The sequence below is a fragment of the Castor canadensis genome, chromosome X, assembly GCF_047511655.1.
Source record: "Castor canadensis chromosome X, mCasCan1.hap1v2, whole genome shotgun sequence".
Lineage (NCBI taxonomy): Eukaryota > Metazoa > Chordata > Mammalia > Rodentia > Castoridae > Castor > Castor canadensis.
Window position 1 is genome coordinate 76,942,088 of NC_133405.1, and position 14,692 is coordinate 76,956,779.

At 34.2% G+C, this 14,692-nt stretch overlaps 1 protein-coding gene across 1 annotated transcript in view; it reads left to right on the forward strand.

Moving 5' to 3' along the window:
* The window catches only part of Zdhhc15 (zDHHC palmitoyltransferase 15), a 104,245-nt gene extending 89,911 nt beyond the window's left edge, over window positions 1–14,334 (forward strand). Inside the window, exons 11-12 of the mRNA XM_020160423.2 lie at window positions 3–81; window positions 10,143–14,334. Coding sequence (XP_020016012.2) covers window positions 3–49 — 47 coding nt within the window. The 3' untranslated portion in view covers window positions 50–81; window positions 10,143–14,334. The remainder of the gene's footprint in view (window positions 1–2; window positions 82–10,142) is intronic.
* Window positions 14,335–14,692: the final 358 nt, after the last annotated feature.

The following is a 14,692-nucleotide window of genomic DNA, read 5'->3' on the forward strand; positions in this document are numbered from 1 at the left end:
AGATTATCCAGAAGTCTCATCATCTCTTGCTGTGGAAACAGAAACGTAGCAGTTTTCATATTTCCTGCATCTCTCAGACAGGTCAGTATTCTGATGGGGGGGGTGCATTCAGTAACACGTAGATTGCAGCCTTGGGAGCAGAAATAGAAAAGGAGTAAGTTCTCATTCTGGTGAACGAGGTATCACATTCTTCACTCTCATTGCACACATAAGCAAAAGTTCTATACATAATTTCCCTGTGCAATGTACTGAAAAAAATGTCTTTATTCCTTCTAAACTCACATTTGCATCACTTGTGCTAAAAGACCCCCAGGAATCCAGAAACAGCCAAACATTCTGTTCAGGTTATTTACTTTCATACTGTGAATGATAAACCTTGCCATGGTGCATTCCAGGTCTCTAAAATAATACAGATTTTAAATAAGTTCTTTTTGCCTGACTCCATTATGTCACTTAATAACCTACTCTTACCACTAACAAGCAAAACACACCGTCCCAACACTCCAACACTCCTAAAATGCTACTAATTTGCAATCAGTGACAAGCAGTTTTACACGTGGGATTCTCTTTCACCTAGTGAAAAGCTGAATGGCCTTCTCTTTTCAACACTTACAAGTAAACAAACCCAATTGAACAAACCCTTCAATACTAAAGGGTGATTTTTTTTTTTACTTTAGAAATACCATGGAGCTCAAAGCTTTCATCTAGTAAGACTTCCAATTCCTTTACCATGAGAAAGCTAGCAATTATCCAGAAGCCTACCAGTTTGTTTGTGGGTTCTCAGGTCTTAATTCTTTCCCTTACAAGACTTCTATTATGTGCTGTGTACACGTATACATACTGTATGAGACTTTGTGTAGGCCAGCATTTTGCTATGGACTTGGAGTGTGTTATCTCATTTAATTCTCACATCAACTCTGTGAGGTAAATGATACTATTCCCAATTATAAAAAAACTGAACTCCAGAGAGGTGTAAACCACTTATCTGAGGTTACACAGCTAGTAAGCGGCAAACCTAGGATTACAAGCTAGGGCTGTCTGACTTCAAATCATGATATTTCCACTGTGGCACAAAGTGTAAAAAATAACCTATTTAATATGCAGCTTCAGTTATAATCAAAGTTTTAAAAAGGGAAGAATTAAGTCTGTTTTCTTATCTAATACTTCGATGAAATGTTTAATATTTACATAAGACAGCTTGTATAATAGTAATATCTAGATTTCAATGATCTATGGTGCTCATTGCTCATTAGCATTTTGCCAAGGATATTCTCTGAAACACTAGTATTTTGACATGTTAACAACGTTAAAGGAAAAAAGTTGTTTGGTGGATAAACTTAGGGAGTTGTCCTTAGTGTATGAATGACCATGTAACTTGCCTTTTTTAGAGCATCTTGAATGAATATTGAACCATGAAAAACATTTTATGTGTTTCCCTAAATAAGCAAAAGTGCCTTTAAGTAATGACTTTTCCAGAGCACACTGTCCAAATAAATTAGCTGATTAGCTTTGTGGGAATAACAAAGCCATGTTCTGATAATAAAGTAAGAATGTTTGGGAACACAGGAGAGAAGAGTCAGAGAAATATTTTACATCATATCAAGAGATGAAGACTTTTTAAACATATTCAGATAATCACTACAGTGATATTTGTAAAATCTCCAAACTGAAAACAATTTGAATATATCAATAAGAGAATAATTGAGTAATTTATATATGTCCAAATTATTATATATGTTATACATAATGTCATTTGAAAAGCTTCTTAATTAAAGAAAAAGATGATGGATAAAATGAATACCCATATGTTTATAACTTAGAATTAACACATGCTGACATTTTTTCATTTTGTCTCAAATTTTTATATATAAAAAGAAATTATTTCCATAATTTTTACATAAAAATATACTGATTCTAAATGATATTTACTTCAAAATGAAAAGACAAACTTGGAAAAGACATTTACAAGATATACACCATACAAAATTTAACATCCTTAATTTTGGAAGCTTTTGCAAATCAGTAAGCAAAAGAAAAACTAACAGTTAGAAAATGGGCAAAGGATGTGACAACATAATCAATAAAATTAAAATGGAGAATAAACATGAAAATTGCTCAACTTCACTGTAAAGAAATATGAATTAAAATAATGTAAAATACCAATTTGTGTCTATTAAATCAGCCAATTTTTACAAATTACAGACTTACTGTTGGTAATGTGTTCAATTAGGTGTTCTTATGCATTGCTGATTAAGTTTAAATCCATGCATTGTTTTTTTAGGACAATTTGGTGAAATGTATAAAAGCCTTAAAATGTTCATACAATTTTATCTGACTGTATGAACAATCCTAAAACTGCATTTTAGGAATACTTGTTAATGAAACAATCAGAGATTGTTAACTATTTGATAAACTATTGTTGGTAAACTATTTATCATAGGTTTATTATATTGTCAGAAAATTTGAACCAAAACTAAATATCTACCAATAGGAGATTGGTGAAATAAATGGCTATATCATTAGGATGAAATATTATACAAATATTAAAAATAATTATTTTGAAGAATAATTAATAGAATTATGTGAAAAGGCTATATGAATCCATGTTAATTTTAATTTTTTTGTGGTTCTGGAAATTAAACCTAAGGCCTCTTGAGTACTAGACAACCACTGTAGAGTGCTAGACCCCTAGCTCTAAAATTAAAAGTACATTTTTGTCAGCTCTTTTGAGATGCAATTCACGTATTATATAATTTGACTACATGAAATTCTTTGGCTTTTAGTATATTCACAGAGCTGTGCAACCATCACTAAAATCAATTTTAGAATATTTTCATTCCCCCCAATATAAGCCCCATATATATAATCAGTCGTATTCTATTCCTCCCACTCGCATATTTAGGTAATCACTAATTTACTTTTTGGGAAGTTTTGGTTTTTTGAGACAGGATCTTGCTATATAAACTAGACTGGCCTTGAACTTGGAATCCTCCTGTCTTAGCCTCCCAAGTGCTAGGATTACAGACATGTGCCACCATTCCTATCTCACTAATCTACTTTTTAGCACTATGGATCTACCTATTCTGAACATTTCATATAAATGGAATCATATAATAGGCAGTCTTTGGGGAGAAAACATTTGTAAGTCAAATATCTGATAAGAGATTTATATGCAGAATATATAAAGGACTCTTACAATTCAATAATGAAAACAGAAATAATCGAATTTTTTTAATGGGCAAATAATCTACAGACATTTTGCCAAAGAAGATATACAAATGACCACCAAACACATGAAAAGATGTTCGATCTCATTAGTCATTAGGGAAATGAAAATGAAAATCACAGTGAAATATCATTTAACATCTGCTAGGATGGCTGTAATCCAAAAGATATAATAATGGGTGTTGGTGAGGATGGGAGAAATCAGAACCCTCATATATTGCTTGTGGGAATGTAAAAATGATGCAGTCACTTTGGAAAATAGTTTGGCAGTTCCTCAAGACATTAAACATAGAATTAGCATGTGACTCAACAATTTTACTCCTAGGTATATAAACAAGAGAAATGAAAACACATGTCCACACAAAAGTTTGTACATAGCATTTCCATAATGGCAAAAAATGGGAAAAACCCAAGTGTCCATCTACTGATGAACATATAAATAAAATGCCATATATCCACACAATGTAGTTTTAGTCAACAACAAAAAGATACATGTTGCAACTCAAATGAACCTTGAAAACATAAAATTATACTTTAATTTAAAACTTTTAAGCATTAAGATATATATAGAAAAACATTGAAAAGAAATATGCCAAAATATAACTAAACATAAAAATTTTATTTCTCTGTTCACCCAAGACACTTTAACTTCTCTTTTGCCAATATTCTCATCTCACTACCTACATTTCCCTAGCCAGCAAAAACCCAAATTCCAGATTTACTCCAACTGTCTACCTTTTCCACTTCTACATACAGGGTGCTGAGAAATACTACAAATATTACAAAATGGCTTATAAATACCTATTACTACTTATTACAAATGACATGACTGAAATTACAGATCTGTGGTCTCCAGCCTCAACTAACCTGACAAGTCTTTCTTCATTACTTACCAACTTTACTCGTACTTCTTTCCTTCATTAGTCACACCTTCATACTTTTTTTTCCTATCACTCCTATCCCATATCATATTGAAAGTCCTAATATATAATAAGGCTAGAAAAAGAAGCAAAAGGTGTTCTAATGGGAAAGGAAGAAATAAAACTACTCCCCTATTTTACATGACATGAATGTATAGATAGATAGATAGATAATCCAAAGAAGCTACAAAAACTACTAGAACTAATAAGTGAGTTTAGCAAATTCATAGCAACAAGATCAACAAATATCTGTTGTGTTTTTATATACTAGCAATGTACATTTGTAAATCTAAAATTAAAACCTACCATTTACAATAACTCCAAAAAGTTAAAGAGCTTAGTATAAATATAACAAATCATATACAAGACCTACATGCTGAAATCTACAAAACACTGATAAAAGAGACCTAAATAAATGGAAAGACATATCAAATTCATGGCTTAGAAAACATGATATAATTAAGATATCAGGTCTCACCATCAGGCATGGTGGCATGTGCCTGTAGTTCCAGCACTTGGGAGGCTGAAGTGGGAGGATTGCTGGAATGCATGAGTTTAAGACCTGCCTGTGCAGCATAGTGAGACCTTGTCTCAAAAAATCAATTCTCTCCAAATTGATATACAGACTTAATTCAATCCTAATGAAAATCCCAGTAAGACTTTTTGTAGACATAGACAAGCTGATTCTAAAATTTATATGGGAAAGTAAAAATTAGAATGGCCAAACAATTGTATAAAAGAAAGCCAAAGTCAGAGGACTCAAACTATCCAATTTTAAGACATAGTATAATGCTATAGGATTCAAGACAGTGTAATATTTGCAAAAGGATAGATAGGCCCTAAACCAATTAAACAGAATAAAATGCAAAATACAGAAATGGTCCCACATAAAGATGATTGATTGTTTTCACACAAAGGTGTAATGTCAATTCAATGGAAAAAATGGTGCTGGGACAACTGGACATCCTCACACCAAATATATCTCACAATATATACAAAAACTAACTTAAAATGGATGATAGACTTAAATGTAAATCTATAAAGCTTTGTTTATTTTATGTTTTTAATGTTGTGCTGGATGGGAGTACATTGTGGCATCCACGAAGTAAAACTCTCAGAAGAAAATCTTCATCATCTTGAATTAGGCAAAAGTTGTTAGATATGACATCAAAAGCAAGACACTAAAAGAAAAAATTATGAATTGGACTTCAACAAAATTAAAAATGTTTGTTCTAGGAAGAACCCTGTTAAGGGCATAAAATGATAAGCCACCGGTTGGGAGAAAATATCTGCAAAACACATATCTGATAAAGGACTTATATCCATAATATGTTAAATGCTCTAAAAGCTCAAAAATAAGAAAAAAATCCAACACATTTTTTTAAATGCTCAAAGGGCTTGAATGTACAGTTCATCAAAGAAGATATACAAATGGCAAATAAACACAAGAAAGGATGCTCAGCATCACTAGCTATTATGAAAAATACAAATTAAAACTGTTAGGAGATTCAATATACCCATACTAGAATGAGTAAAATTTAAAAATTATGAAAATATCAAGTGCTAACAAGGATCCAGAACAAATGAAACTTTTATACATTTCTATCGGGAATGCAAAATAGTAAAGATACTCTGAAAATCGGTTTGTCAGTCTCTTATAAAGTTAAAACCTACTATAAGACTCAGAAAGTCTATTACTGAGTATTTCTCCTAGAGAAATGAAAACCTGCATTCATACAAAAATTTGTGTATTAATATATATAGCAGCTCTATTCATAATAGCCTAAATATGGAAAACAAAACAAATATTCTTCAATGAGTGAATGGGTGTTGCTTAGGGATGCATAAAAGAATACTGTATCCCAAACTGGGATGGCACTGACAGCCCAGAGAATGATTCAAGTCCAGCTTGATGAGTAAAATGAGTTTAATAGGGACTGCTTACTGAGCAGTGGACTATGGAGGGCTACATCTACCCAAAGTCACCAAAGTTGCCAGGGCCCCACCAACCAAGTTCTTTTTTCGTATTGCTGTAAGTCTATAGCAGAAACCTCAGCTTAGAGTAAACACCTAAACAGCAAAAGTAATTGTAGGCTCAAATAACATAACATAGACAAAAGCAGACTCTGGGAAAGTTATATGTTTATGCATACTCCAACCTTGTTCTTATCAGAGATTCTACTGTTCTCAGCAAAGAGTCCAACTGTGGGAAGTATGGCTTGTTCTGCTGTAGTCTGGCACATGGAATAGCTAAATGGTGGCTTGTTGCAATACAAATTACTCTAGCTAGGATTCAGAGGACTAGTCTTACCACACTGGTTAAATAAAATTACTCAGCAATAAAAAAAAAAGAATGAACTATCGATGCTTGTAACAACATGCATTATGTTAAGTGAAGAAAACCCCATCTTGAATGGCTACATATTGTATGATTCCATTGGTATGACATTTTGGAAAAGGCAAAAACATAGGGAGAGAAAACACATTAGTAGTTGCCAGGGTTAGGAGTGAGGGAAAGTTCTGCATTCTATCTGTGATGACAGTTATGATTCTATGCACGTGTAAAAGCTCACAGAACTGTATACCAAGCAAACGTAATTTTACTACATCTAAAATTTAAAGTTAAAAATGAAAGCAAAAAAGGAAAACCCTTTTCATGTCTCTCTCAAACTTCTTATACCCACATTCCTCCCCTCTACACCAGAAGTCTCCTTACAGTGCCTTCCCAAACTTTGCTAGGTTTTCTCCTGACCATCTCATAAATCTAGTTCTTCCTCAGAGAATCTGTCCATTTCTTGGCTAAAGACCATACATATGCTGGTAATTACTGAGTGTGCATCTCCAGCCCAGAACTCTCTCCTCTGCTCCACACCTGAATAACCAATCAAGTGCCTTTCAATTTTACTCTCAAAAAACCAATCCATTTCGCGTTTTCCACTCTCCTTCACCCTCAACCCCATCTAATTAATTGCCAAGGTGTGTTGATTATAATTCCCAAATATCTGTGCAAGCTATGCACTTTTCTCTAATCATGTATCACCTGTATTACTGCAAATAACCTCTTAGCAGGTCTCCCTGTCTCCAATTTTGTCCTCCTTCCAGTCCACTCTCCATACTGCAACTAAAATGAATAATGCCCCATTCTTCTCAGAACATTGTGAGCTCTTTAACATGGTTTGCAAGTCCTTTCATGACCCAGCCCTTACTCATCTCTCTAGGCTCATCTCATTATTCTTAATTCTGAAGTTTCCTCTTCATCAGTCCTATCCCCATTCTGTGTTTGAACCACACTCTATTTTCAGTCTATCAAACATGCCTCTGCTCTTTCCCATGACAGGGATGTTTCCTCAGCAACCTCACTCCTCCACTCCACACCCCCTCAGCTATCTGGATAATATTTATCCTCCAGGCTTTACATTCCACATCACCTGTTCATTATGGTATAACTGACTTAACAATCACAACTGAGTTACATGTCCCTCTGTGTACTATCATAATACTATTGCAAGATACTTTTATTCTGTGTTGTAATAGTCTATTTATTTGTCTGTCTCCCACACTGGATTGCAAGCTCCTTGAAGGCAATAATTATGTGTTGTTCACATTTTGGTACCCACCCCTAGCACAGTGCCTGACATTTGGTAAGTATTCAATAAATATTTTGTGGATGAATGACAAGGAAGGGAGATGGAAAACAATATGTGAGATAATAGATCATTATTTTTCTTTATCCCTTTCTGTATTTTTCAAGTATTCTGTGTTGACATTTATTGCTTTTATGATCAGGAAATAATATATTAGAATTAATTTTAAAAGTATATTAAGATATCTATAATCTCAGCACAGAGGAAGCTGAGAGGCAGGAGGATTGTGAGTTCAAGGCCAACCTTGGCTATGCTGCAAGACCCTGTCTACAAAAAATATATTAAGCATACTCAAAATAGAAAAAGAGAAAAAAAATGAAGAAATTAAAATCTCTCATAATCCTACAACCTAAGGATTACTTATTAACATTCTTCCATCCTTTTCAATATTTTTTATGAATACATAGTTTAAACATTGAGACCATATTATGTTCTGTTTTGAATTCTGCTTTTTTCAGTAACATCGAAAGTAACTTCCATTATATCAAGAAGCTGTTGTTTATTTAGCTATTCCTTTGCTGTTCAACATTAAGATTTTATCTCATTTTTCACTATTATAAATAAAGCTGTGAATAGTATCATTGAACAGAAATGTCTACCCTTATTTATAATCATTTTTGTAGTATAGAATCCTAAAAGCAAAATTACTATTATCAACTTTAAAGACTCAATATACATGGCTAAATTGTTTTCCAGAATGTTTATACTATTAATAGCTACTTGAGAACTTACTATATTCTATTCTGTTTGGTAGATTTTATTATGCCTATTTTACAGATGAGAAAACTAAGTTCCATTGAAGTTATTTGCCAAGAATCACTGAGATAGGGGGAAGGAGGGAGAAATGACCCAAACATTGTATGCACTTATGAATAAAAGAAAAAAGAAAGAAAGAGTTTCCTTGGAGACAATGCTGAGTAAACCAACCAACACTCCTAAGCTTTTATTTGGGTATTTTTCAAATGTTTTAGAAAATTACTATTGAAGTCTATACAGTCTTCCTTATGAGAGCAGAAATACTGGCCAGCTCTCAAATAATTTATGATAGCCAAAATGAGGGGCATTCATTCATTCACTCACTCACTTATTCATGTTAATCCAGGAACTCTAAGAGAAAACAGTATGCAAAGCAGTTGAAAATAAGCTAATGTCAATGGATAAGAGAAGAAACCAAACCATTCTGAAGGCCTCCAATACTTTGTCAGTGGATGCTAATGACAGATGCATGAATGCCAATCTTCTAATGAAATGAATTACAAGTCATACTGTGAATTTTTTTCCTAATTGGTTTAAGAGAAAGAGGAATGGGACATTGAACCAAAAGACTTGATATGACATCCCTGTATTACTACTTAGTACCAACATGACTTTGACTCAACCAATTTACCCTCTGTTAGTTTCTGCATCTGTAACATGAGGTTGTTGTTGCCTATTTTAGGTAATTCCTTGCACTCAGCTGGCTCTCATTGGTATTATTTTACTGTAAATTTAGGGAGAAATAGTATCAACTTATAATTCTATGGTTTCTGATTAAACCTTACAACCTCCCAAAAGCCAGACAGAACATTGTTTCTATTTATCCTCATTAGGAAAGAAATCAAGTGTCAAAGACATATCTTGTGCAATGTCATGTGCAGGAAGTATGGTGAATAGCGGAGTCTAGATTTGAACCCATATCTCCTAAGATAAACCAAAAACATTGCTGCACTTCTGTTTCCTAGATAAATTTCCATACCCTGCTACTTCAAGATTTTATAAATCAAATCTAAATTATTTGCCTAATACTCTATTTTTGTCCATTGAAAGCAAGTGACATGTTCCACACTTTGATGCGGAGCTATTTTCTATAGCTATAGACATTATTGTAGTGACTTTCATTAACAATGGGATAAATAGTCACATTTATTCTCAAGATAAACCAAAGTCATTCAAATACAAACTTCTGAGTAGAAAAAAAAGGAATCACTGAGATAGCAAGTGGCAAAGGTAGAATTCGAGTTCAGAATTGCTGGATTTCAAAGCTCATGTTTATTTTCATGTAGACTTCAAAAATAAATACTTTTAACTATCAGATTATTATATGTTTACTTAAGAAAATACAAATAGAAAGTAACAAAAATGAAAATAGATTACTTGTGAGCCCACTACTTTCAACAGTTTAGTCAATTTCTTGTCTTTTGTTCCACATACAACTTTTGGGTTGTATCCTGCCCTTTTCACTTAATATTTGCAATATTTCCATATTCTTCATAGCCATAATTCAAACAGTTATATATTATTGTCAAATGGCTGTTACCATGTGAATATTTGCAGTTGATCAGCTCACCTGTGAATTTCTTCTTTTCATTTCCAGAACCCACCATTTCCCATGAGGCTTACAGAGTTCAATGTTTGAAACCATTCTAATCCTCAAAATAAGACACCAAGTTGGACTGAAAGCTTCACAATTTGAAAGTGTTCCATCAAATATGTGCTGTGCAGATGTTTCAGGACTTTACAAATTATTTAATTTACTGACTGAACTCCACTTTGGTAACAATTACTTCAAGTCAGTTTTTCTTTCTTTCTTATCCTACCCAAATCATGAAAGCCTAAATGTAAAATATATATCTTTATATTCATCTTGTCAGGTAAAAAAAGGAACTCATAAGACTACCTTAGAGTCTTTAATTCCCCCAGAAATCATATAGTCATATATACAGGGTCTTTTTGGTAATGAGGGGAATCGGCATACATTCACTGCTTATATGCATGTGCATTCATAAACATGTATGTTTGCAGCATATCTATATAAAATTCTGCTGTAATGTCATGAAAATCAAGATTTTAAAAACCGAGGCTTTTATTTAATCATGCTGTTTCCCTAAATAGATATTTAAATATTTGATGAGCTTTGAAACATCCCTATATCAGGTATCTAAAATTTGAGAGATAAAGTCAATTCACTGTGACCAAGATCCTCAAATTGAGAGTTGAACAACAATGTAAAACCTGTTCTCTATCACAAAGGTTCCTGAAAGCACCACAGCCAACAGAGAAGACCAGATCAGATCAGATCAGATTTCTACTTTATTAATCATAACAATTAATGTCTTAAAGACTTCTAATGCCAGGCTATGGTAAAATTCTCCAATTATTGTTATTAATTTCTCTGCTATCTAGCTTTTCATAAATTATGTTTATGATGAAAGAGATGCCATAAGCCTAAGTTATGGACCATCAGTTTTGTAAAGGGTTTTTAAAATTATTTTCAGGTTTAATTATAATATTCTTCAAAAGGTAAAGTTTCATAACTGACATTAGCTATGGATCTGTGTTTTCATAGCAGGGGTTAATGTACAGCTAGTGAAAACTGAACAGTAATATGCCAGCACCACCACCCCCGCCTTTTTTTTAAGCTTCAGTGGTATCTCAGCCATTAAGATAGTTTACATCCATTTCCCCATTTATTTATAATCAACCTTTCTTTCAGTCCTAGTGCCTGAATCAATGAATATGGACACTAATGCTGCTTCTTTATAATAATAATAATACCTAAGAGTATTGATGTTTTTCATTTTTCAACCAGGGCAGCTGCTGACAATAAAAGCCCCAACTCTTACAGAGATCAGTGGGAGTTAGAGTGATCTTACAGATATCAAGGAATTGAGCTGCTAGAGGGATGGTTAGGTTTACTAAATTATCCTTCCTAAAATCCCTTTGGGCAAAAATGAGTTGCCTGCCACAAATAAAACAGTATCGGGGGTCTAGTACAATCAAGAAGGTGAGCAATCTAGCTACTTAAAGCAACAACAAAACCTATTCATTTGGACCCCCTAGGTAATTTTGACCACGTGAGACATTTAACATAAAGTAAATATATTGTCATAAACATGTCATTTGAGAGAACACTGGACATGACTAAATCTATTAGGGCCCAGGGACAGGGGCTGTTCCTCAAACTCAGAAGTTAAGGAACAGCCTAGAAGACTATGCACAGTGGATTTCATGATGAAATCTTATATGTTCAGATGGGAAGATTTTTCCCTTTCTGCTCTCCTAAAACACTTCTCTTGGTTAGGTTTCCCTTGAAAGTGTATTTGGCCATCCACATGGTTTTATGATGGACAATTTTTGCCTTCTATTCCTATACAAATGCATCTTTCTCTAAATAGGGGAGTCATTACTTATTCCACAGTCAGTAGGCATCAAAGCAATCTTTCCCCTTTCCTCTCTATCATTTCCCAAGAGTTTAGGAAGAGCAGCTGCTATGTATGATTCAAAGTCAGGAAGACATCAAGAACTTCTCTGATGCAATAAAGTGCATCAGCATTTAGCTCTCATAGAAATCAGGTCACAAAAGACAGTGTCAGTAAGCGACAGGGAAGCACTATAAGGATAACGCTCAGGGGAGCTATAATGGAATGCTGATTGTTTAGTGTTTTATAAACTTGCACTGTCTTCAAAAGGCCAAATAAATCAGGGTTTTACCTGGGAGCTTGGAGAAAAAAGAAACCCTATTCCTATCTTAGTACCTTGATCCCACTAGTTTGTAAACTCTGATAGTATCCCTATCCATACATCATTCGAGTATTTACTACTGTACATAACCAGCATCTAACTGGTTGCTTCTCAATCAAGAAGACAGAGAGGTTTTCACACCTTGACCTGGCTTTTTTGCTTTCTTGTCCTTGGAGCCCTGCCCGATAAGCTATATGGGATCTCATTCCCCAATTATTAGTACTCTTCTTCCCCACCTGCAAAATGAAGATACTTATTGTCAAGGTCCTAAAGCTGAAAGGTGCTACGTAACTCCTTAGTGCTCTTATATGTCTTTAATTGCCGGACTGGAATGAAAAGTTTAACCAGAACAGTATTTCTAAGCAAAGTAATAATGCTCCCTCCATTCCTTCTTCCATACCCTCATTGCTGATTTGTTTTCTTGTAGAATTCATAGTACTTTGTTAAATGTTCTTCCATTTGTTCCAATGATGTTTTGGAAAGAGAAATTATTTTTCCCTTGATACAACTGGAAAAATAAGGATAAAAGAGACAATGTGCCCTACAAAAGTATAGAGATGTATTCACAGTTACTGCATGCAGTAAACTGAGCAACTTGGCTTCCTAGTACTGGAATTACCATGAAGCAGTTTAGAACACCGAGAGCAATTAGGACATGATCATATTTCAAAAGAGTCTTGCATTGTTCAAAGTCTTGAACAATTTATACAATTGTATAAATGTATGCAATTTATACAACTCTTATTTTATAATGCAGCATGTCCTCCATTGGCCCCATGTGACACATACATTTCACATGATATGGCATCAGCCAGTGCCATAATCTCCTGCAGCACTGATAGAGTCCAATCTCAGAGCTGTTTTTGCAAGGAAAAAGAATATGCTTCCCCATGTTTATGCTAAATTGCACAAAGGATAGGCATTGAGGTTAAGAGAGATTAAAGCACAATTCTAGCAGATATGTTTTAAGAATGTTGAGGATATGCTGTTGTAATGTGCATCTGAAATTTAATAAGGCCTCAACTCAAAGAATGTAACAATCTTATTCCTTTCACGTCTCATCACACATATCTACACACACACGTGCATATGCACATGGACACCTCCCCCCCCCCCCCCACACAAACATGTCTCCCAAAGTAGGCTGCTAGGTCATCAGAACAAATATTTTAAAGGAATGATTCTCCTCTCCTTTAAAAAAAAAGTCCAACAATCACAGCAAGCAAAGAACATCCATCTATACTTTCTAAAATCTCTGCTGTCAGAGTGGCTAAGAAACTTAGTTGGTTCAAAAGACATGTTCCGTGCAGAAGCACAGAGGTCATCTAACAAGATCATCAGACCCTTCCACAAGTCCTGTGTTCTGAGTATTCATGAGTTCCATCCAATCAGTAGGAAAAGGTTGACAATGTATGGTACATCTGCATTTCTTTAATCATAGCTGTAATGTATCATATTATATTGTAGCCTTTTGCATGTGGGTGTTATATAGTATAATAATGAATGGGTGGCTCCTAATAGCATGTAACCCGTGACTTGTTTACTTCCCCAAAAAGGGCTAGGGCTGTGTCGTGCGCAGTGTTCAAAATCATTAAATGTTCTGGAGAGCAGCTTGGTACACAGCTATCAGCAGAATGAGTTAAAACAGACAATGAATTCAATATATCAGGAAATAGATTCTTAGTAGGGAGTGGTGTTAAATGAAAAAGAAAAACAGTAAGATATGATGCATTCAAGAAATAATTACTTTCACCCTGCTGGCTAAATCAGCAAAGGAATGCAGCGGGAAAGCTGGGACTGGGTCTTGGTAATATATGAAATGTATTGGAGAGCCAGAAAAAGAAAGGCACTGGGGACCTCAGGAGTTAAGCTCAAGTTGCCAATTTGCTACAAATCCTTTTTTTCCATCAATGTGCTCAAAGTGATTGTATATAGTATTCTTAAAACCATGTGTTTTGCTGCAGAAATACTGAAAAATGCTGGCCAGCTTTATCTTCCTATGTCCTTTATTAAAAGTATATGCATAAAACTAATTGTTGTTTCTTTTCTGTATTATGATTTTCTTAAACAATGTTGGCAAAGTCTAAAGTTTAGACCACTCCTAAGAAAGTTTTGGTATATCACATTTCATGGGGCAGAATAGTTTATTCACTCCCAGGTTGATTGGTATGTAGACTTTTCTGTAATATCTCATCTTCTGAACACCCACACCACACACACACACACATGTTCAGTATTTCTCTTATGTTCCTCCATGAATATAAGAGGGGAATTTGACAGCAATGGCTATTTGACCAGTCTAATGGCAATGAATCATGTTCAGCCTCTGCTCAGCCTCACATGTCTTTTGTCTTTCACTTTGCCATTGTGATAAGTGAAGAAGAAATTTGTTTTATGTGTCTC